This window comes from Temnothorax americanus, unplaced genomic scaffold (genome assembly GCF_048541705.1).
Source record: "Temnothorax americanus isolate GAGA-0224 unplaced genomic scaffold, ASM4854170v1 Scaffold77, whole genome shotgun sequence".
NCBI lineage: Eukaryota > Metazoa > Arthropoda > Insecta > Hymenoptera > Formicidae > Temnothorax > Temnothorax americanus.
Genome location: NW_027509800.1, coordinates 412299 through 431940, shown reverse-complemented (window position 1 = coordinate 431940; position 19642 = coordinate 412299). Strand labels below are relative to the sequence as shown.

At 49.1% G+C, this 19642-nt stretch overlaps 1 protein-coding gene across 1 annotated transcript; it reads right to left on the bottom strand.

Moving 5' to 3' along the window:
- Positions 1 to 16: 16 nt before the first annotated feature.
- LOC143906871 (serine/threonine-protein kinase PLK1) lies at positions 17 to 19288 on the bottom strand. The gene is made up of 8 exons (XM_077423204.1): positions 16846 to 19288; positions 7007 to 7111; positions 6806 to 6922; positions 5153 to 5367; positions 4355 to 4781; positions 3824 to 4278; positions 3606 to 3739; positions 17 to 3358 (listed from the first exon to the last, which is right to left on the bottom strand). Exons 1-8 carry the CDS (start codon positions 17392 to 17394, stop codon positions 3012 to 3014), a joined length of 2349 nt encoding a protein of 782 aa, XP_077279330.1. The 5' UTR covers positions 17395 to 19288; the 3' UTR covers positions 17 to 3011.
- Between the last annotated feature and the right edge of the window lie 354 nt (positions 19289 to 19642).

Below are 19642 nucleotides of genomic sequence, written 5' to 3'. Positions count from 1 at the left end.
CCAAGCACACGCTTGATACTTTATCAAAATCGCAGCTTTATTAAATATGTTTCACTAGCGACACTCTCCTATCCCTCTAACTTACACGGTCCGCTGTTCGTAATCGGAACAACGTCTATTGCTTCGAATCTAACGCTTCGCTTCTCCTCCATAAAAAACGAATAAAGCAACAAATCTGAGATCCTTATAGTGTTAATTGTCGCTTCGTTGCATGGAACGCGCGTTAAAATGTAATGCAATATATATATATATATATACACATACACATATATAAAAGACCTCGATAAAAAATAAAATATAATAATATCACTGCGCGTTTTATATATATGACGACAAACGTTGTCGCGTTGGATGCGAATAACGAACGCGCACCCGTGGTGCAGCGAATTGCCATTATTTCTATAATAAGTGATCTAATAATTGTACTAAAGATAATTGCGGTCGCTGTCGCGATGGCGACAATATCATCGATAGCGGAAGATAGCGATAGCGTAAGTCAGAATACAATCGTAATAAAATAATATTAATAATCATATAATCGTAATAGTAATAACAATAATAATCTAAATATAATAACTAGCGACAACTATGATAGCGGTATTAATGTACACACGATAACAGGAAATAGAACAATTCGGGCGGGACGCGTTGCGTGCGACATGCCGGGAAAATGCATACGAATATAATCGTGTCGGTCAGAAATTTTTTCGGCATAATGCATCGGTGATGCATCCGCCTATACGTTACGAGAGAACGTGATTATGTCATCGGGAAATCCCGTCGACGACATATGGCTCGAATCGTTCGCTTGTCACCAATATATATAACATATGCAATATCTAGGATGTAGCTGATCTCTCCCGAGGTCTCGCGGTAAGCCGTCTTATCCGCCTAATTGGTCCTAGATACGTGCACCAATTCCAACTGGCAAGACGAGGAAAACGGAAAACGACATTAAGCGTCAAACGCCCGCGAAAACAATTGCACAATTGCACAATTGTGCGAAGAAACATTCGGACCGGGCTTGTCTTATATAAAGAGAGAGAGGCTCTTCTCCTCGTGAAACTACCACGTATTCTTCACGGTCTTAACGATAGCACACAACGAACTTCCAACAAGCGTACGCGTAAACGCAACTAATAAATAGTATAACTATAAACGTAACAGCCTGGATACAGCGGCAACGCGTAACAACGATGGCAGTGACACTCGTCGCTCGTCCTTCGTTAGATTCTAGAAAAGGAGCGTTGACTAGGATTTGCTAACAATTTACCGAGGCTTCCTCTCTGAGCCCTTGGGCCGATTTTAAGTACTCGATGGCAAATCATGTGAAAAGAGATTCGTGTGGCGATATCTTTTTACAAAACACACGTGCAGTCGCTATAAAAGAATAAACAGAGCTAATTGTTAGAATCGACTATATAACTCGTCAAAAAGATCTGTTTCTCTTTCGAATAATGCAGAGCATTCCATTTATATTATTTAAACGCGTTTCGATGACAAGTCTTCTTTTTTACTTTTGCAAACACGCGCTTATCGCACGTCAGATTCATCCCTTCCAGCATTCCACCTTATATCTCAATGTCATAAAAAAGAATAAATTTTTGAACAAATTCGAACACAGTTAAAAACATATTTTGAGAGAGCAACGCACGCATGTGCGAAAACGTTCATAAATTTTCTTGCGTTGGTTGAGCTATTATTCTCCTTAAATACTCAACGTCAAAAAGATCTATTTGACTTTTTTCACGCATAATTCGATACAGGCAATGCGGTGTCTTAACAACAAATCGCGAAGTGGAGCTCAGATTTCGATAACAGCGTGCTTTCAGCGAAGAAAGTTTTCTTTTTACGTGGAAAAATTCCCGTTGTTCCGAACGACATCACACACTTTGCACGCCGCATGATCGCGAATGTGTAATAAAACTATATTCGATTTACCCGATGAAACTAATCTACCGGATTTCAATTACTTACTCGATATATAGGCACTGAACTAGGGAGATCTGCGCCGTGAAAAATAAATATACTAACAGCTACCTGCGCTACCTATTTAACAGAGGTAGTAGCAATGCAGTTGACACTCTCCTAGTTGTGACCGTCTTGCGTTTCGTACGATGAAAAGTGTCACCGGACATATGTATCTCGTAACTAGTTACGACGTTCATATCACATTAATCTCGATAATTTCCGTCGAATGATTCTCGCACGAGAATGAGGGATCTGCATGTAAAAATGTCGCTGTGCGTAAAAATAGTGCGTAGCTAGTTCTTTCAGGGATCTCACAAGTGTATTCCTCCTTTTACGTAATGCTTTCGCGACTTAATATTGATTCGAGAGGAACAATATAACTATATCTACTTGGACTCACGAAACATCATCATTGCGACGATGGCAAGTTGACCGATTACTTATTAATTAATCTAACTAGTCTTCAATCACGTGGGAAAATTAATTTTTTTGCAGAGAGGATCTCCTGCCGAAATGAGCCACGGGCTTACAGGTGATCTCTGCTGGTTTTGTGGAAGCAACATGCGGATTTATAAATCAACGGAACGGCGACTCGCACCGCGCGGTCTTTCGCAAGACACACCTTCTCGCGGACTTATACGCGTGACATTCTTATTTACGACTTTCCCCCTCCTTCCCCCCGAGAAATGCTGCGTGTAACGGTACGTATCGTGAGGTACTTGCTCCGCCGCTATTTCCTTATCCTTAACCCTTATGAGAGAGAGAAAGAGAGAGAGACAAACGGATGTAGAGTGTTTCTGTTTCTCTCATCGTGGTAATTAAAATTCAAAAAAATTCGATCGTAGCAATTAATAATTATCGACTTTTTGTAGCTGAAGAATTTTATCACTGACACTCAACTGCCACTTTATGGAAAAGAAGAAATTGCTTGAGTATAAGAGCTAAAACAGGTATCTGAGAGATCTCGCTGCTATTTCGGCTGCCTGAGCGGTTCTTGGGGGAACCACGGCGCGCGTCCCCCGAGAATTCGTCGGCGATCATCAGGCGATCGTGTTGTTGTCCAGCTCGGCGAACTCGCGCGTCACCTTACAGACGTAGTAGAGACGCTCGTAGAGGTCCGGGGTGCAGCCGAGGTCACGCAGGTCGTTCAGCCAATAAGAGGACGCGTGTCGGCCGGTGTCGATATAAGTGATCAGGTAGCCCCTTCCTCCCGCGGACTCCTGCGACACCACCATCTTCGTGTGGTCCACGAAGAAGTTCACTTGCAAGAGTGGTACCGTTAGCTCCATCACGATGGCCTTGTCCGTACGCAGCCACCTTCTCATTCGCGGCACGCAAGAGTTTTTCGACTGTCTCGGCGGCGCGCGGTATTTTTTCAGCTCACCACCTACATGGCACACATTAACGCGAAATTACGTTCACGTTTTTGCTCGTTAGTCTTAGGCCGCGCCGCTATAATAGCCTGGTACAAGAAGTTACGCTACGTTCTCGTTGTGATGTTTTGCACTTGGAAGACAAAAGTATTCGAGCTATAATCGAGCCTCGCGTCTCTTCCGTTTAAAGAAATGATATAGCTTTAGTATCATAATAAATTATGATTACATATGAAAAAAACAAAATATAATCAGACTCACCTTCTGTCAAGAAGTCGTCCATATATTCGGTAAAATGACGAAGTAACTCGAGCTTTTTTTGCAGCGGCGCTGGCACGTCCCTCTCCCGGTGATATCGCGTCACCTCGTCGTCGGTCGTCATATATTCCACTCTTCTGTATTAATATTACAAATTTAATAAGAAAATATGCTGAACAAAATTATATGATCGATGCACGTTGATTTCTCTCGATGTTTACCTTCTATCGTGAGTGTAGCTGATTTTCGTGTTGTCGTTGAAGAGAACGCCAACCGACCTGTCGGAGAGTTGGAAGCCTAGCCCGTACTTGTTCGAATAATCGATCCACTTGGTGACGAAGAGCGGTACGATGTCCTCTACGGTCGGTGGGTTGCACGCGTTATTCCGCTTCATCTCCGGCACGCACGCCTCTAGTGCGCGATGCATTTGCACGCTTTGCGCCACGAAGCCGGACTTCTTGTGATCCGGGCAAAGCACGCTGCTGAGTCGTTGCCGAAATCGCGGCAGTTTGGGCAATTTCCTGACGAGCCAGCTGGAGACCTTGGATTCCTTCTGCAGGCTCTTGTGCGAGCGGTTCAGCACTTGCTGCGACTGCTGTTGCGTCTGCTGAGTCTGAATCGACCGTTGCTGGTAGCGCAACGACGCGTCGGGGTAAACGAGGCTCTGCTGCCATATCTAAAATTTCACGGGTTTCGTAAAAACCTGCCAATCAGACCTGTCAAAAATCATCCAGAATCATCGAGTCGCTCACCTGTGCCTTAACTTCCGCATTCCTGGCGACTGTGGACACCGAGGACGGCGATGAGGGTGGCTCGATGATCGATGCCGGTGGCATTTGGTAGCAGCAAGTGTGGGGTAAAGACGCAGGCACGTATTCCTTGGTGAGATAGGCATGCTCCTTTACCCTCTCCAAGCTCGGGCGTAGCTCGGGATTGGATTGCAGCAGCCACCTGATTAAGTCTTGACCGCTTTTACTCGCGATACTGTCGTCGACCTCGCGATAATGATTGTTGCAGATCCTGGCGTAAGTCTCCTTCAGCGTAGCCGTGTCGAAGGGTGGTTGCCCTACCAGCAGGGCGTACAATATGCAGCCCAGCGCCCAAACATCCGCCTCGTAACTGTACGCTTGCTTGTACAGAACTTCCGGAGCGATGTAGTTTGGTGTGCCGCATATCGTCCTGTAGATACAAATTAACTACATGCTATAACGTTTTGTTGACGTTGCTAGTTGCTTGTGTTTAGACGAGCGCGTCCCTCAGGCCCTAACAATCGTCTCGCCGGAGCGCCGGAAAAGGGATCTCCGGTGTTTGTATATGTTTTCGAGAAGAATAGCTAGGGCGTCGTTACAAAGATAACAAAAAGGGATTGTGAGATTTCATCCACATCCAATTATTTGTGTCTTCAACTAGATCATTTCACGTTGTATTTCTAGCTTTTTATAAACTTTGCGGTAATTTATATTTACAAATTAAACAAGTAAAATTCTTCATGTGAAGGGGAGGAACATGTTTATTATGTCACAAACTGTATATTGGATCTTACGACTTACACTCGTCTGCGCTGGCCATCGGGCCTCGTCGCCAGCCCGAAGTCACCGATCTTGACGATCATCCGGTCCGATAGGAACATGTTACCCGGCTTCAGGTCCCGGTGAACAACTTTCTGCGAGTGGATATACGCGACGCCGGTCACCATTTGCTTCATGTAGTAACGCGCTTCCGGTTCCGTGACTTTGCCACGGTACTTCAGCACGTGCATCAAGCTCTAGCGGAGAAGAAGAAGAGATGGTATTTTTTTTTTATATCCGGGCAGTTTATACTACTTCGCGCATTCAGTGACGTGCAGAAAGTCGCCTGACGGAAGAATATCACGATAAAACGTAGCGAGAGCTATTATATGGTTTTTTATTTGCTTCACGCTCTTTATTTATATTTTTATATTTTCTCTGTGTGTCGATCTTATAATCTTTGCAGATGATACAATGAACTGACATAAACGTAAAATTACGAAACTCGTGGTCAAATTTCACGTAGGTAACTATATATAATATACATATATATTGAAGGAGATTGTGTAATGGCTACCTATAGTTCCTTTAGAAAGAGAGCAAATAATCGGAAAGAAAGCGTTTCCTGTCAGGAAGGTAGTCATCTCGAATGCATGGAATACACGTGTATCTTTTGAAGGTTGATGGGCCGTTTTATGTTGTTCCGTATAGGATACGCGTTACTTCATTTTGAAGGAATTGTCTTATCTGCGATCCGATGGAAACACACAGTTTCGAGAAAAAATGCGTCTATATTTTTCTTGCCACTCACGATAAACGATAAACTCGCTAACTTGTGGCCGACGTTAAGTCTTTAAAACGCAAACTTTCGGCGAAATAAGATGACTTTACGAGGCTATTTTGTGCAAACGCTACAAGGAAACGTCAAAAAATTTTTCCCGTTAAACATTTACGAGAAGTGAGATATTTTTTTTGCGAGTTTCTCGAAACTGTGAGTTGATTTCAACGCGTTTTTTTATTACGCGCTTTCGCTACAACGTTTAAGATTAACGTTTTTAAGGAATTTGTGTGACAGAGATTTTTTGATCATTTAAGTCGCTAATCAAGCAATCCTTTCGTGATCGAGCAGCGGACGGAGATAAGACTCGCGTTTGCGAAGGCGATTGAGCGGGAGAGCGAGGATAATCAAACGATTAGTGTGGATGCTTCGTCGCATCCTATAACGGTACAAACAGGTCGGCAGATCAACCATGAAGAGTGCAAGTGCCGCTCTCTTTCCGGCGAGATGGAAATACGCGGCCGATTGCTGATCGCGAGCCGTTCGTAGACCAGATATACGATGGATCCATAATTGTTTCTCGGGCAAGGCGCGCGGAATGACTTCGACACGTCGATTTAAGTCGCGCGCAGGTGTTGCCCGGCGGAATAGAGATAGGCTGAAAGTTAGAAAACGACTTTACGAGGGGAATGACGGACAAATATGTTGAAGACGCGCAAGCACGGAACGAGGGATAAAATGAAGGAACAGCCGCTCTCTTTATCGCTGCTCCAGCTGTCAATATCCGTCGAGTTTTCATCGGTATGCACGCTGGTCATAAATGTGGAAAGGTAGGGTTGCGAAATTTTTCTCGCGAATGTACAGAACGCGTGGTAGGGAACAATAAACTGGTAAGGCAAGTAGGGGACACACGATACCTTTCGTGGGCAGGCCTCTAGGAGCATGTACACGTTGAGATTGTCCTCGAAGTAGTGATGCATCTGGACGACGTTCACGTGATTCAGCTCTTTGTGGATCATGATCTCACGCGCGATCTGCGAATGGCGTAAACGCGCGTTATTCAGCGAAATAAATGTACATGGATATGCGCGCGTTGTTCGCTAAACGAGCGTACGCACCTTCTGCATATGGATTCTCTGCATCCGATTCTTCGGGATGATCTTGCACGCGTACTGATTTCCGTTGCTAACATCGGTCATTAGGTAGACCCTCGCAAAACCACCCTAAAAAATAAAAAATAAACTGTCGATAAATAATGGCGTTAAAAGGGGACCAGCTATATTCTCGCGATAAGCACACGACTCTCGAAAAAATTGCGCAAGCGACACAACGTGATTCATCTCCCGCGGAGAAGGACAAGAGCCGCGCGTTCTTCTTCTTCCGCGCCGAGTCCTAGAAATCTCAAACTAGATCCCAGCAATTTCTCCTCGATCATCCGTCAATGGTTTCAGTGAAAGGATCTCTCCGCGGCCGCTTTCGGTCTTAAAGTAATCTTCTGAAATTATATCGTTTATTGCCCGCGCGCAGTCGGAGGAATGGAAGAAGAAAGCGAAGGGAATTTCTTTTTACGGGACGCCATTCTTCGCCGCGGCTTTTGACATAATTATGGGAGCCTTCCAAACAGCATGGCGCGAATGTAACACGGATCGCAAACGTATAGCGATCCGGGAGAGACGTATCGTATATCGTCTGCCAAATGATGATGTTTTCAATCTTACAACGCTTTAAGTATGAGATTTATCGTTGCAAATCGATATGGGTGCGTTCACCCTATCCCCTCTTCGCTCCCTATTGAGATCCTCCCCCAAACAAATGCGCCTACGAAAGAATCGTATATAAATTCGCAGCGGCTCCGTTTTCCAAAATAGCTCGTCACTGGCGCGAGAACAAACGAGAAATACCGTCTTGCGATCGCGGTGGGAAAGGGCGTTCGGTGGGCCCGTTGCCAGAATAATTTGCGCGAAAATATCCCAAACGAGTTACGAGACGTCGCGCGTAACGCGTCGCGACGACAGTGTGCGTGTCGCACGCAATTGGAATTATCTCGCATTCGTATTCCCGTATTTATTCTTCAAATGTTGGTCCCATACGCGATCAAGACAGCGACAACGCCGCACGCGATCTTTGTAATATATATTCATTGCGGGCAAGACCCGGGATAAAAATGGAGCAGAGCTAAACGCGTGGCCTAGATGAGCCGGCCGAGACGTCGAGAGACGATCGAGCGCTTTTCGTGTCGGCCGACGTGACCCATACTACGTTTACGCGAGCGTTTTACTTCTGTAGTAACTTACGATGTATCACTCGTTTACGCGGAGTAAATTATCGCAAGTTACTACAAAATCCCGTTTACGCGAAGGAATTATCGTAAGTTACTACAGAAGTAAAGCTCGCGTAAACGTAGTACCAGGCGCAGACACTCCTCGTTCCCTCGTCCTTGCCATATTTCGGCGATAATCCACCGCGTGTATACACGTATATATATATCCGGTGCGCAACGAGCATACGGCACGCCGGGAGACGGGAATTCGCCCCGCTCCGTACGCGTACGATAAACGAAAAGAGCGGTTCGTTTATCTTTAAATACCATACCGGCGACGACTAAAAATATATCCCCGCACGCGTGCACGCGCTTTGTGCACACGCGTGGTTAAATGGACCGTTGACAAAAGCTCCTCGAGCCTTGTCCCCGTTTTGCGTTTCGCTCCTCGGGATCGGGGACTGCGCGCGTACGCATCTCGTCAGAATTAGCGCAGCTCGGCGTAGCGCGGGGAGAACTACTTATTTCCAATCATTATTTGCATATTCTTTTCTCGGTGAAGAGTAATCGAGTCTTTCTTCGCGACCTTCTTTACATTGCAATGCTGGAGAACCGTTCGGTTCTGACACTGACGAAGAGACACCCGCGATTTACACGATCCTCCCTCTTCCTCCCTTCTGTTAGACATTCAGAGCGTTCACGAAATGAAATAATTAATTGACAATAGACAATATGATTCGGCGAAGGGGGATTCGATTAATATGCATACGTCATTTTCTCGATACGCTGGGGATCCGGCGTTATTCGCTTCGCGTGAGCGATCCGTTAACTTTGCTTGATTTCCTTGGCGGTCAGCTTGTCAAGAGCCCCGACCATATCGCGTCACATATCGCGTCGCATCTCGCGCGTTCGTTCAGCGTGTCTCGCTGGCCGTCTCGGGGACGCCGAAACGAGCCCTCGGGCCCTTCTCGGACGCTGAGCGCGACGGAGAAAACGAACGAGCGCCGCACCGACCGGTTTTAGCGCGGCATGCAGTGCGTCATCGATTCGATTCCAGAGAAATAATCCCATTCACGCGCCATTCACTCCTCGCAATCGTCGTGGCATAATGGCATTGCGCTCGCGCGATTTCAAACGTGCGCTCAGCAGACCTCACCGTGTCCGGCGTCCGGCGTAGGTACCTCGACGATAAACGCTCGCGGCTACGCGAATCGCTTTGTTCGCGTGGACAGTCGATTTCTCGTCGCACGAAAGTCGACGGAAAAAATCGGGAAGGGGAGAATGAATTGATTTATCTAGGACGAGAAACGAGCGCTCGCGCCGCATTAGTCGGTGCGTCTAAATTTTGAAAAGTACGCACACGTCCCTTTTCTTTTCCCAAATGTTCTTAACGAGGCCTTGACCTTTCGTTAATCTTTTCGGCTTGCTTATCAGCCGTAACGGCGCGACGGCGTCTCTCGCCTCGACGGCTCGACGATCGATGCGCTTCATTCTTCCAAGCCGAGAATATGCGCGACGTCAGTCACATCCGGCAACGATAATCGTTACCATCGCAAAGCGATCGCTAAGCCACGATGTTGCCACGATGTTGCACAGCGAGCTGTTCTATTCCGATAGGCTAAAATATTTCCCCGACGAAACGGGTTGATTTTTTGGGTTCAAATTAAGCAATTGCACGTGAAACCGCCTCGACGAGTTTTCAGCACGCCCACATTGCTCGAATAGCACTAATTCGACGTGGCAATTCGCGACGATAACAGCTCCCTTAACCCCAGTTAGAGCCAAGTAACACCAAGACGCGCTTTCGAAGTTACGTCAGAAGCATTTTGATGCTAGAAGATGTAATAGTCAATTCGAGAACCGCGCACGATATGTTCCTTCCGCTACTTTGCGTAACGAGGGCAAGTTTCCAAAACGGACTCGTCTTGAGTTTTTCGTACCTGATGCACATTACAACATAGACAATTCATCAAAAATAATTAAATTTTAATTGCAGCCATATGCCGGTGTTATCTTATAGTGAAATGTATATTTGTCTGATTTAATGTATAGAAAGTCATTATACTTTATATTAAATTAAACAGAAAAAAACTTTCACGATTATTCACTATAACGACAAGTAATCGTGAAATAAAGACTAATGCATTATGCATCAGCAACGCTGAAGCGTATATCGATCAAACGAGATTTAACCACATAACGATCACCCGGAATAATAGTTGCAAATCAAATCGTTTCTAATGGGCAGCGAGAATAAGCAAAGATAGAAAAGTTACCTAATGCTTATCGGAGAGTTGAACGTTTGAATAAAATATATTATACTTATATAACTTTGTTCGAAACAAGTGCGGGTTACTCGGACTATCGACTAAATAGCAAGCTGGTGGAATGCGGGGGAAGGAGGAAGAGTACATAAAACGATCAACCTTTCAGCATTTAACACGGGTCTTTGGAAATGCACGTGCATAGAAAGGTAGAGAAAACTAGAACGGGGAAAAACCGTTTTGCACCACCTGCGAGATCCCGATGCTTTGTGAGAAGTAATCATTGTGCGGCGTATGTAGACAGAAAAGTCTACCTGCGACCCACAGAGGTTTCCCGAGGCACACGTGGACGATGGGGTTTGTGTGTGCATTCTATAAATTCTCTCGCTAAATCGAGAACCCTGAAGAAGCACTCTCGCCGGGGTACTCCGTATTGACCGTCATAAATTTCAAAAGCCAAAGGTCGGGAAAATAAAGCGCGACGAGGTATAGCCTTAGTCCCAGCTGATCCCTCGGGTTTCGTCACCTTTTTCATCCGCTACGCGAAATTCAAACAGTTCGTATACACAGTCGTTCATGTATTTATATACGTAGATCGCGGATGAACTAAAGTCTGTAAAAGGAAATGTATAATATACGTGTCATGCGCGCGATAATGATAATCCCGATATCGTTGCTGGGCATGTGTTTTTCGCGCGACTTACGATTAGTGACCGCTAGTTGCGTAAAGAATTCAGCGAGAAAGCACACGATCGCGTGAAAAACTGATAAATTCGCCCGCGAGGCCGCGAGTAAAATTCATTTAGTTCTCGCGGGCGTCACGGAAAGATCATCAAACGCACCCGCCGTTGCAGGAAACTTGTGTATCTTCTTGGAAACGCTCTGTTTATGTCTTTTAGCAGTGGGTGGTAACGCATGTAGTAAGATATCACGGCCTGCTTAATTGCCGCGGCCAGATATTTTTATCAGTTACCGCGTTTCGCAATGCGTTCGGACGTTTTCTTCTCGAGGATGATGACTCGCGAATGACACGCGCCCTCTGTTTAAAAGGCTTTGCCGCTTTATCGGCTGCTTTCTTTCTCTGCGCGCATCGCGTAAAGTAACGCTTAGGCTGGAGAAAAATTAAACGCGATTTCTCGTGCACCAACGTCGTCCACTTTGGAGCTGAGCTGTTGAAGCGATTCGCATTACGATGACGCCTCTCTTATGTCCTCGCGAGTGGAATTAGCCACGTACTTAAGCTGCGCAATTAAGTGCAACAGATGCAGCGCGATATAAATAAAGGGTAGGAAATACGCGCGAGATTGGTTTATCGCGAAGCATAGTCTATGTGCATATATGTATATGTGCGTATGCAAATACATATATGTTCTTTGCATTTTTCCAATCAACTTGTTTTGATATAATATCGCGCGCGATAAAGCGCGAAAGAATTTACTATTACGCAAGAAACTACAGCTGATTTATGTTCATCGTGGGAGCGAAAGTTTAATATGACTATAACGCGACAGACTTATTTCCGGTCAATAGTGAAAATTGCTGTTTTTGCCGTTAGATCCCGGAATGCGTGATGGTAGCCGATGATGAAATCGCGTGGATAATCGTGTGTTATACTTTGTACCAGCGAACGATCTCGCGAAGCTAAAAAAGCGAGGCGATTCAGAATGAGAAGACGGAGAGACGGAGAGAAAAAAAGAGAGAGAAAAAGAGACGGGAGAGGAAGAGGCCCATCCGTTGAGCTCATCCTCGCGGTTGCACCGACACGCAACCACGAGCCAATCAGTGAAAGGCAGAGATGAGATGTCATTGATTGCGTGTGTGTGCCCGAAGGGCGCACGTTGCGTGCCTATTAGAAAGACGCGTAATGCGTGATGCGTGTGCTTTGGAAGCCAAACGCGTAGATAAGCGACGGTGCCCCGCGCGCGCACTGTAATATTCGTCACGTCCGTCACGACGCTCGCGCTCGTGGAAAAACTGTAGCAGTGTAGCTTCGCGCGGCCCTTCTGCCTTCTGTCGCATTCTTCACGGTTCAAGAATTTCGCGAGGCGAATAGAATCGTCACTCGTTACTTCTCACGATCCGCACTGGAACGGAACGATCGTCTCCGCGACAGAAGTAAGCTACGCAGGCCGGCTTCAAGTATCGGCGAACTTTTATCGCCGCGGCCGGAATGAAAGAGGCTCTCAGGCTTCGATAAATCTGACCGCGGTTGAATGCAACGTTGAAAATTACTCCTCTCTCTCTCTCTCGTATAAAGGATATTTGAAAGACCGAAAATCCGATCCTCGGCCCTCGCTTTCCACCGTCTTGCTCCGAGGAGAGTTAATAAATACCGGGGTTGTAAGAGATCTTCCCGACACGATGTCCGTTGCTATCGCGCGGCTAGAATCAAAACCGGACGCGTAAGTTCTTCATCGCTCGCGGGCTAACATTGTTCATGAGAAACGAGAGACAAATCGCAGATGAGCCTACGGGAGAGGAAGGACAGAGATGAGAGAAGTATCCGTGGCGCAAGTAGCGGCGGTATAGATAAGTTCCCGCGTGTTAGCTCTTCGTTTCTAAACTGCAGGGCGAAGAAAAGTGGTAATGGTAACCGGTCGTGAATGATCGTGGCAACGACGTTGCACAATAAAAAGCGTTCGCACCTTCAACACGTTCGAAAGAAATCGCTCGTACGACTCGCTCGTCCACGTAAACGCCCATCCGATGTATTTGATCAACGGCGGCTAATGGACCATCACTAGCGCTTCAATGTTGACGCTAGTACCGTTTATAACCGTTTATATCGCTCGTCTATTTGTGATTTATAGTAAACATGTAGTCAGCGCCTTCTCGTACGCTAACAAATTCTCTCTCAATTTCTAATAAAAAATGATAAAGTGAGAAATATTGATAAAAAATATTGTACATACAATATATATTGTGACAAACGCAGAAAAAAATCGTTGACGAAGCTTCGTCACAGCCAATAGCTCCCCATATGCTTTTTGCGGCGACTGCACGGAGATGACGGGGAGAACTACCTGCACGCGCCTCCGCACAATCCAAGGTGCAAACGTAGAAACCGGCAACCGGTTGCGAATAATCGAGATAGCGCCGAAGCGGGAGCCCTCGATATGGAATACGGAAATATCAGAGGTAAGTTTTGACAAAGTATCGGCTGCGGAGCGCATAACGGAAAGCCCGATTTCTAACACAAGATACGACCCGCGCGCGCGGGGTAACGCCCGAACGACCGAGTGCGAATAATCGGGATGACGAAACGACGACCGGTTTTCTCGGGAGCAAGAGGATACACGCGGTTTGCGAGACTGCATCCTCTGAAATTATCCGCCGGTGTCGGAGGCCTCGTGCTCACGCGCGCGCGAGCTGCTAGCCTTTCATGCGCGGATCGCGATCGATCTCGTCGCGTGGACGTGCAATATTTCTTTTCGTCGATCGGATAACTGTCGACTTGTTTTCAGGGCTACAATTTAACATCGCTGAGCGACATCTGCGGAAGTGATCTCCGACGTTGTCGAGGCCGAGGTAAGTCGAGTAGGATGCGCGACGTATTTGTTTAATACAAATCGTCGATCGGTAACGCGACCGGTCCGTTTGAGTTGTAAGAGTCGGTAGGTCGAGATCACCCAAATGCGGCATGCTCCGAAATGACGATCGGTGCCGCACAAGACGTAGCCTCTCGCGTGGACCGATCGATCGTCCACACAAGGTGAAATATTTCCCGTACATATCCTTGTGGCGCAAGATCATTTCACATCTCGAGGGACACGTCACGGCGAGCTGCGAGATCGCGGTGTCATCGGGAGAATTTCTCTCTCTTCGCAGCTCGGGCTATAGAGGGTTTCCCATGGATTGGCTGGATCGATCGCGAGTCGCGTGAACGCACGATATTTCCTGCGGCACGAACGACGAACCGCGAGCGGGTCGATTCGCATCGGTGCGCCGCGCCGCGCCGCGTCGCGGCCGCCGATAGGCTCGGCGTTTTCCGCGTCCGCGTAAAACTAAGTACCGTGAAGATCGAGGAGTCGCGATTAACGGAGATTGGACGAGATCGTGTCGCGAGCACGAGTGAAGTTCGAAGCAACGAGATCGATGTAACGAGAGACCGCCTCGGGGTGTGTCCCGGGTGTGTTGGCCGAACGGAGTTTACGCGGTGTAACGATAATCAGATAACTTGGACTTCCCGCTTCGGGCGATGCCAAGTACGTCCCAAAACGTGTATATCTGACAATATGTGACACGACATCCTTTTCGATTCGAATAAAAAATGCATTTTATCCGCCCTGTGTAATTTATTCGCTCTTCTTTCGTTTCCGAAATTCGTCCGACTTCTAGGAAGAGCGCCGCGCTTTAAAATTAATACGAATAAAAGATAATTCGCATCTCACACATAAGTCGAGTAATATGGGCTGTCGTAATAAATGGGCCGCTACATTACAAAATCGCATTAAAAGGTAAAGTAAACCGCCTTACGTGAATAAGAAATGACGTCAGTGGATAATAAATTTCGGTTGTCAGCGATCTTAGGAGTCACCCGCAATACTGACAGCGAAAAAGTTTCCCGTACACGCATATCTGCGACTCATCGAGACGTCCTACGATCGAGATTTATGTTCACTCTGAGAAAAATTGCCAAGTTCATTCGTCAAAATTGGATTAACAAACAGCGATTAATTACAGACTTTAATGTTCTGAAATACGGATGGATAATGTAATTGCCATTTATCGCACGTTAAAGCATCGCGGCATCGTTGATGGAAGATGTGTCAGATTAATGTATCGTTCACGCTGTAATTGGCTATTTGTAACTGTTGCAATTATCCCTAACAATTACTAACATTGCAGTTTTCGATGTCTACTATTGGAACCGTTAGCCAGGGGTTGCCATTCGTTTCGCATTGTCGTCGACGACTCGAAAACGACGGTGACGCATCGTATATATTTTCAGATCCAGAAGAGACGCGCTTTCATCATATTACTCAAACTAAAACAAAGCGCCCCGCGATTAAAACGCTCGACCTTGACGAAGTCGTTGATCTTAGGCTACCGTCGATGTATAGCGCATGACGCAGAGTCAATGACTCGACCGGACGCATCTTCGGGAGAAGAGAAATCGGTTGTCGTCGATATAGAGCCGGATGAGACTTTAAACGTCTTATTTTTATTCCGTCCACGTACGAACCGTGCTACGCATTACACGCGGTCCGTTTCGTGCGCGAGTTCCACGGTTGCATCGCGATGCGTCACGAAAAGAAGAGAGAAGAAAGAGAGACCGAGAACCACCCTCTCTCTCTCTCTCTCTCTCTCTCTCTGAAGATTTTACAATTCGAGATATCGCGTGGAATTTACGCCTCGCCGGCAAAAAACGTTTTATCTCGAAACAAACACGGGACGCGATACGTTCGCGCAGGATAATCCCGGGCGGAAGCGGCGAACTCCGAGATGTACTTTCGGCCCCACGTTTTCGGAGAATTCGCGGTCCAATCTGTGAGCGTTTCGGATAATATTCCCGGAGCTCGGAGAAAGAGCCCCTCTTTCTTGGATCATCGTTTTTCGCCGAAGTCGTCGTCGTCGACGTCGCCCGCGCTACATCTCCGTCAGAATTCCCGCGGTATGCGAAAACGAGCGTCGTCGCGCGTGACTCACCGCCGACGCTCCACTTCTGCGGGGCTGCGCCCACGTTTCTGTGTAATGAAAAATTTTAATCCCGCGAGTCGCGATCCCGAGCGAGTTTTTCCCCCGGTCTATTCGACCCGACACAGCCGCGACACCGGTCACGCGTTATTTACTCCGGGAAGCGCCGCGCCGAGGCCCGAGTCGATCGTGCGAAAATTAAATCACGCGCCGGAGCAAGATTTAATCCCGCGGATTTTGCACAACGATGATTTATACCGCCGTTAAGAAGAACGAGAAGAACGCGCGCGATAGAAAATTAGAATACAATAGCGACGTATCGAGTGAAAAAATGTACGAATAATTGCTGCCGGATAATCACGTCCGCGCATCTCGCATCTCCGCGCGATTCGACGCGACGCGAGTGGCGCAGCTGACGTCGCTTTACGCCGGCCAGGCCACGCGCGCCTACCGATTTACCGCGGTAGGTTGACAGGTTTTAAAGAGCATCGTAAACGGCGCGGCGGCGCGGCGCTGCTCAGACAAAACGGTATCGAAAGGCGGGGAAGGTCAACGGCTCTAAACGAGCCGCAACCCCGCGATTCCCATGCACGTACTATACTCGTCGCGGGACGCGGCATTCCTCGCCGCGGAAAACGGGACCTCGACACGGCGATCGGCGCGGCGCGACAGGTGCGCTCCGGTGCGCTCACTCGTCGCGTCGCGGCGTCGCCCCGAGTCGCGACGCCGCGGGGGAATTTACAAATACCTACTCGTTACTTAAATCTTCGCACGTTGTAAAACTACTCGCACGTACCTTTCCCAAGAACTGTCCCTTGTAGTAGGCGTTCCCCTGCACGGGATCGACGACGTAGTCGCTCTCCCGCTCGGCGGAGCTGTTCCAGGAAGAGGACGCGGAGGGGCCCGGTTTCGCGACGCCGGTCGTCCTCGGCAACGAGACTGGCGCGCTGCCGAAGCGGCCGCCGTTCGTCGTCGAGGTGACGTTGCTGGTCGGCGTGGCGGCTCGCGCCGCCTCCTCCTCGTTCCGGAACACCGACACCGCCGCGCCGATGTCCTCGAGGAGGTCCGAACGGACGACCCGCCTCGAAGACGGCTCGACCTCCGAGCTGCGGCTCCTTCGACGCGGGAAGCCGTCCGGCACCGACCTGGTGCTGCCGGTTCCGGTTCCGGCCGAGTCGAGTCTCCGCTTCGCGCGCTCCGGCTCCGAGACGGTGCGGATGGTCTCGTCGAACTCCTCGCGGTGTCCCGCGACGCGACGGGTCGCCGCGACCTCGGCGGAGCGTAGCTCGACTCCGCGCGCCGTCTCCGACGGCGGGCCGCGGTCGATCGTCCTCGGCGGCAACATCTCCGCGACGACGGTCGGAATCTTACGGAGTCGCCGCGTCACCGCTTCGCTCGAGCGCTCGTCATCGACTCGACGAAAGAGCGTCGACGACCGCGGTCCGTAGGCTACGCGGTAGGGATTTACATTTCGGAGCTCGGTGCCCACGGTGGAACGTCGTCGACGATCGCGGCGATTCGCAGCTTCTTCGGGGACAGTCGCGAGATCTCGCGGCTAGGGGGGTGCTCGGGCTCGGGGTCGTCATATCTAGTTCGACGGGACGATACGCGGACGACCGTGGAGCGATTCCAAGCTTCTTCGGACGTCGTCGACGTCGCGACGCCGACGCGCGCGACGCGTCGAATCGACGCGCGCGTCCTCGGTTCAGGTTCCAGATCTGATAATCCGTGGGAGGATGACCGCGAAACTCGCGGGGCCGGACATCGACGTCTAGCGCTCCAGCGTCCAGCGTCCACCCGCGACGACGGAAACCACGCAAGTCGCGATGCCGATTCCACCGTTACCAAGGTTGACGCGTCACGTTTGTTTTTCGGAGAGAGACACGGGCCGTTCTACCCCCGGCGAGCGCCGCGACGCACGTGCGTCTCCGTGGGGTCGCTCGATAACTCGTAACCTTGCTCCCGCCCCCGCCCCTCCGGATGCGAGATCCAGAACACTCCGAGCGAGCTCCCTCGACGACGCGCGAACCCGTTCGCGACGCTTTCGCCGGCTCGTCGCGTCGAGTCCGCTCGCCGCTCGCCACTGCTCGCCACTGCCACCGTTCGGTTCGCCGCTGCGCCGACCCGACGACCGACACCCTCTCTGCCCCCACCGTGGACAAAGTCAGGGGCGTACGACCGTATCGAGGGTTCCTCTTCCTCCACCGTCGCTCTCGACGCGGAAATCGAATCTACGGACATCGCGGATAAATAAATTTCCCATGTTTCCCTTTATTTGCGAATTTCGGACGAAACGAAACGCGGAGAGATGAATAACGATAAGTACTCGACCGCGGAAAGACGCGCGAGCGACGTTATTTCGGTTATTTTCTCCCGCGGAGCGCGGAGCAGTCGCGATATTTGCGAAGACGAGGAAAAATGTACGAACGTTGCGAACGCGAGGAGGGCCGTGGCAATTTTATTGAGACCCGCGAGTCACCGCGAGTCGCCGGACGCCGCGTGCGATCGGACGAAAAGTAGAATGCGCCGCGTGTGCACTTGTGTCACGCTCGTGCTCCGTGCTCCCCGAAAGCGTGGCAAATGCTAAACACCGCTAAGAATTCCGCGGCGCACCGTGAGAAAGCGCATTGTTTCCAGCTTCTGGCACAAGTGCGCGGTGCGCGCAAAGGAAACGCGTCTCGTAAAGTCTCGTTGCCTCGCCAACGAGGAGAGAAGGCTAAATAGTAAACCGTGTAGTCGAACAACTGGAAAAAACTATCGTCGAAAGGTTCGTCGGTGTCCACTGACGATGGGCGCCGGGCGGCTGCGGCCGACGATCGTGAAAGTAACGTGGTCCCCAGAAAACTCCTGAAAATCTCTCTCTAAATATATATAACCGATCAAGTACTCGTACTTGGACATAAGCGACGTAAGTAATATAGAGTCGTTACGTTCGTCGAAAAAACCAAGACAACGACGAGATGCCGCTGCGTAAAGTTTGAATTGGAATCTTGCGTAAGGAGCACGCGCCGGGGTGGCGACTGACGAGCCCGCGTCGAGCCGCGAGCGTCGGACCGTCGGACGTCGGGCGTAAACAAGAGGGAACGATAAAGCGCGAGTGAGATGCGAGATCGTGGAATAAATCTCCGCGCGCGTCTCTTCGCCACCTGACTTTACCTGAGAATCAAACGTGCGCCTGACGAACTTATCGGTACGTCCCTGCCTCCACGCGCATCGTTCCGTCATGCGTATTCGGTCGTTCACACTTCACACGCACGGTGTATACCTGTTCCAACATTCGAGATGCACCAAGTGCGTATCTAAATATAGGCGCGAGAATAGAAAAGAAACGACGCGCGCGACGCGACGGGGGAACACGCTGTGCCGGTCGTTTACTTAATTTCGAAACAGCGGCATAGAACGAATCGTTGATCATTCGCGCGTCCAGACTGTCCGGACAACGATTGAGAATTGATGGAGCGTCGAAAGAGCCGAGCTGACGTATCGCGCGATGCGCCGTCGTTGTCGCGTCACCCGTTCGAGCGTTATTTGCGACTCGAGTTCACTGAATTGGAAGCAGCCGGCGATTACTGTCGCTTTTGACGACGCGCGAG

Excerpts from the sequence above, each read along its gene's own strand:
- LOC143906871 (XM_077423204.1), bottom strand. The coding sequence starts at position 17,394 with ATGTTGCCGCCGAGGACGATCGACCGCGGCCCGCCGTCGGAGACGGCG. Across the intron at positions 5,368-6,805 it reads TAGAGGCCTGCCCACGAAAG|AGCTTGATGCACGTGCTGAA; the intron begins GTATCGTGTGTC and ends CTTCTCCGCTAG. Across the intron at positions 3,740-3,823 it reads AGCTACACTCACGATAGAAG|AAGAGTGGAATATATGACGA; the intron begins GTAAACATCGAG and ends ATATTAATACAG.